General features: G+C 39.8%; 1 protein-coding gene across 1 annotated transcript in view; it reads left to right on the top strand.

Annotated features, from left to right (window-relative positions):
• Positions 1-4624, top strand: part of LOC102192477 (tumor necrosis factor alpha-induced protein 2-like) — a 19951-nt gene that overhangs the window by 9959 nt on the left and 5368 nt on the right. Inside the window, exons 5-8 of the mRNA XM_005728706.1 lie at positions 126-206; positions 714-1347; positions 3252-3363; positions 3507-3640. Of these exons, the coding sequence (XP_005728763.1) occupies positions 126-206; positions 714-1347; positions 3252-3363; positions 3507-3640 (961 nt within the window). The remainder of the gene's footprint in view (positions 1-125; positions 207-713; positions 1348-3251; positions 3364-3506; positions 3641-4624) is intronic.

Here is a 4624-nt window from a genome sequence, read left to right as displayed (position 1 = left end):
ATAAAAGACAATCTTATTAGAGTGTCCATCGCCAATCTTTATTGCATACAAATCACAAAAGATTGAAATCATCTCTGCAGTCTGTTAATCAGACTTCATTAAACTGTGTACTTTGTTTGTTTCAGATCCCAACAATACTTCTAAGAGAAAGTTTTCTTTTAAACAGAAAAGGGACGAGGATAAACCCTCCTCGATGGACGAAAAAGGTGGGAAGTATAAATATTTTTTATTTGTTCAACCCCATTTAAATATACTTGATATGAGTTTAATTATAATTATTTTTATTATATTTAATTATGGGTATATAGTACATGTGCACCATTCATTTCACTGTTTAGAAAGATTTGTTTCAATGTTTACTATCATAGATATCAAGAGAAAAATTGTTTTGATCAGTTTTTTTTTCCAAAAAAGTGAAAATAAAATTAATTTGGGAACATTGGACATACATCAAAATGGATATGTATTTAAATAGTTATAAAGGTCAGAGGTCCAAAAATCCAGTCGGAAACATGTTATAAATAAAAGTGTTTTCCACAGTAAAATTGTGGAACGATAAAATAATAATTGCTATAAACTCTTCTTCTGACCTGTTTCATATTTAGGACTGAAAACTTGAGAAAGTATCAAAGCAGTTTAACAGAGCCTGGATGATTCATCTATAAAATAGTGCTGATAATTTAAAAAGATTTGTCTTTGTTATTGTCCACCAGTGACTCCTACTTTTGAGGAATATCTTGAAAGGCAAGCCTTTTGTGAAGCCACTCAGCAACTGATAGACAGTGAGAAACATCTGTTTTGGGAGACAGCGGAGGGCAACAAGGAAGCAGTAGAAAAGCTTGCTGCAGACCATAAAGCCCTTGAAGAGCATGTATGGCACATTCTGCAGCAGAGCTTTTCTCTCAGCAGTGAGGAAGCATCAGCGTCTGCTCTGAAGTCTGCAGTGAAAGCCATCAACCTTGAGGAAGAGCAGGACCAGCTGTGGAAACAAAATTCTCAAATTCCACCAGCCTGGAGGCCCAGCGAGTGGAAGAAGCACCATGACAAAGTGCTTCATGAATTAGTAAATGGGCGTATGGATAATCCATCGAGCCCCACTGGTGACCAGGTGAACCCGTCAACTATCCAGGCAACTATCCAGTTCATGGGCAAACAGCTGAAGGACGACCTGCAGCGGGTGGTGGAGAAGGTGAACAACTGCTACCCACCAGAGATGGACATCTGTAACTTTTATGCAAGACAGTACCATCAAACTGTCAAGGCCAGGCTCAGAAAGATTGTGGGTTCTGTGGGTTCTGTGGATGACTGCAGTTTCCTCCTGCTATGGGTGAAGGAATCTTATCCAGAGTAAGCAATTAGTTTTTGTTTGAAGTACCATATTATTTTTATGCTGGGATTTATTTATATTTATTTATACACCTGTCTTTTAGCTGCAAATTTTTGGTGGCTTTCATCCATCCATTCTCTTCCACTTATCTTTGTCAGCATCGCCGGGGAGTGGGGGGTGGAGCCTATCCCAGCTACCATAGTGAGGGAGGCAGGGTACATCCTGGACAGGTCGCCAGTCTATCACAGGGCTAACACATAGAGACAGACAACCATTCGCACTCACATTCACGCCTATGGGCAATTTTGAATCACCAATTAATCTAACCCCACTAACTGCATGTCTTTGGACTGCGGGAGGAAGCTGAAGTATCCGGAGAGAACCCAGGTAAACATGGGGAGAACATGCAAACTCCACACAGAAAGGCCCTGGCCAGGTAGAAATGAACTCAGGATCTTCTTGCTGTGAGGCAGCAGTGCTAATCACTGTGCCACCATGCTGATTTCAGTACATTAAGCAACCATTTTACAAAATTTCCTAAGTATTCTGATTCTGATTCATTTCTGGTGGCTTAATGCGCTGTATTAAATTTTGATACTATTGACCATAATATTTAATCACAGCAATTAGAGCATGCTGTTTGTATTAGAGGTACTATGCTGCAGTGGTTTAAATAATATTTATCTAACAGACTTGTTCATGTCAATGTAGAGTTTTCTTCACACATTAAGGTTAATTATGGAGTTCAACAGGGTTCTTAGCTGGGACTAATTTCATTTTAAGGCATAGCATTGTCATTGCTACACAGACACACACCAATTAGTTAAAGAGAAATGCCTTAAAGTCATAAAAACATGGATGACCTCTAATTTCCTGCTTCTAAAATGAGATAAAACTGAGGTTATTGTACCCATATTGACTTTGGATCAATTGGCCTTCAGTAACACTGTGATGAACCTAGGAGTCATTTTTGACCAAGATATGCCCTTTAATACACATAGATCAGAAACATTCTGTCTTGGACTGATGCTGAAAAACTAATTCCTGCATTTATTACTTCTAGTATGGACTATTCCAATTCATTGTGGTCATGTTGTCCTAAAAACTCCCCGAAAACTTTCTAGTTGATCCAAAAAAGCTTCCGGAGGAGTACCTACAGGGACTAGAAAGAGAGATCATATTTCTTCCATACTGGCTTCTCTTCATCGGCTAACTGTTGAATCCAGAATCAAATTTAAAATCTTCTCACATTAAAGGTCTTCAATAATCAGATCTCATCTACTCTTAAAGACGTCTTAGTACCATATCACAGCAATAGAGCACTTAGTAGAATGGAAGGGAGAGCCTTCAGCTTTCAGGCTCTTCTTCTGTGGAACCAGTTCCCAGTTGGGAATCAGAAGACAGCCACCCTACTTTTAAGATGAGGCTTAAATCTTTCACTTTTGACAAAGCATAAACGGCTAGATCAGATGACCTTGAATCATCCCTTAGTTATGCTGCAGTAGGTCTAGGCTGCTGGGCCTTCCCCATGAGTTTCTTTTGCACTCACCTCTTTTCACTGGTTTTTAAACCACTCTGCATTTAATCATGAGTTATTATTAATCTCCACCTCTCTTCCACAACATCTGATCCTGTCTTTCTCTCCGCACCCTCAAGTGGTCATAGCAGATGGCCGCCCCTCCCAGAACCTTGTCTTCCTGTAAATAGGGAGTTTTTCCTTCCTACTGTTTAATCATACAGGGTCGTTTCATTGTTGCAGTTTTCTCTGTGTTATTGTAGTGTCTTATCTTACAATACAAAGTGCTTTGAGGCAACTGATGTAGTGATTTGGCGCTATATAAGTAGAACTAAAGTGAATTAAACTGAAATAACAAATGACGTGTAGACTAAATACAACTTGGGCTGTATCTGCTCTGTGTACCAGAATCCTTGAAAAACCTGAGGTGGCCAGTAATATCAATACTGAAGCGCTGGGAAAGCTGCTTCCTGACGAGTTACTGAAACCTCTGGAGGAGCAGTACCTCAGCAAACAACAGGTAACAAAGGATTTGTTGTCATACGTTTAATTTGCTTTGCACGTTTTTAGAATGCTGTTCAAAAAAAGTTATAGTTTGTTTTATTATAGCTCGTAGAATATTGTAGATATAATAGTGACAACGGTGTGTTGTTGTGTGTTTAGAGCGACCTGATGATTTTTATTGACCGAGTATTGGATGAAGCAAAGAAAGAGTGGGATCAAGGAAAGGAGCCGACAAGAGATGATGGTTGCTACGTCAGTCCCGTGGCCTATGATGTCATCCAGGTAGAGTTGCTGCAACAACTTGATATAAAAGAGGCTGAAATCAATACTTTTATAAAGCTTGAATAAAGATGTATCAACACAAAATGAAAGGAATCACTTGTGTTGGCTAACTTTAAGGGTCCTTATAGTGAGTTTTTCATTTTGTTTACTTCTTGTGATGGTTTGCTGTGTGGCAGGCAGGATGAAGGTCCCAAATACAAGACTCACGAAACGAAAGATTTAACTAAAGGAGGCCGGCTTATTGTGCAGTTAAAAACTAAGCACATGAAACTCAGACTGGAAAACTAAAAAAACTAGAAACTATGCCAGAAATGGAGAACTAAGATTTAATCAGGAACACAGGATAACACAGAGAGGGTAGTTAATGACACGACTACGGACAGAGGAAAACACGGGGATTAAATACACCAGGTAGTAAACGAGGGCAAGAGAAACAGGAGGACAACAGCTGGGACTAATCTGACATAACGAAATGGACAGGAAGTTGAAAACATTAACAAAGGAAGCAAGACTGTCAAAGTAAAACAGGAAACAGGACACAGACACAGAGACACGGACTTGACAAGAAGACACAGCTGACAGGGGAGATGCTAGACAGGAAACTAGACAAGGGACGTGTAACACATGGGAGACATGGAGGCAAAACCAAAGAACTAGAAAACTCCAAAAGATATAACCAGAACTTAACTGAAACAAAGCATATTCATAACCCTAAACATAAACACTGAGTCACCAGACTCTGGAACATGATATTTCTAATTGTTGACCATAATGAGAGGCTTTGAAAACATTGCTATATCAGAACTGTGCAATAAAAAAAAAAAAAAAATCCAGAGCCACACCACTGTGCCAGCCTCTCTCGTCACATGTTGCCTCCTGTGAGATTCCTGACACCCCTCCCCCACCCATCACCTTCACTCAATACCAGGTTGAGATGCAAATGAGGAGACTTCACTCAGGCAAGTCTGCTGGACCAGACGGAGTGAGTCCCCTTG

This window comes from Pundamilia nyererei, unplaced genomic scaffold (genome assembly GCF_000239375.1).
Source record: "Pundamilia nyererei isolate P.nyererei 1_Seehausen unplaced genomic scaffold, PunNye1.0 scaffold00029, whole genome shotgun sequence".
Lineage (NCBI taxonomy): Eukaryota > Metazoa > Chordata > Actinopteri > Cichliformes > Cichlidae > Pundamilia > Pundamilia nyererei.
This window is presented reverse-complemented; position numbering and strand designations above follow the sequence as displayed.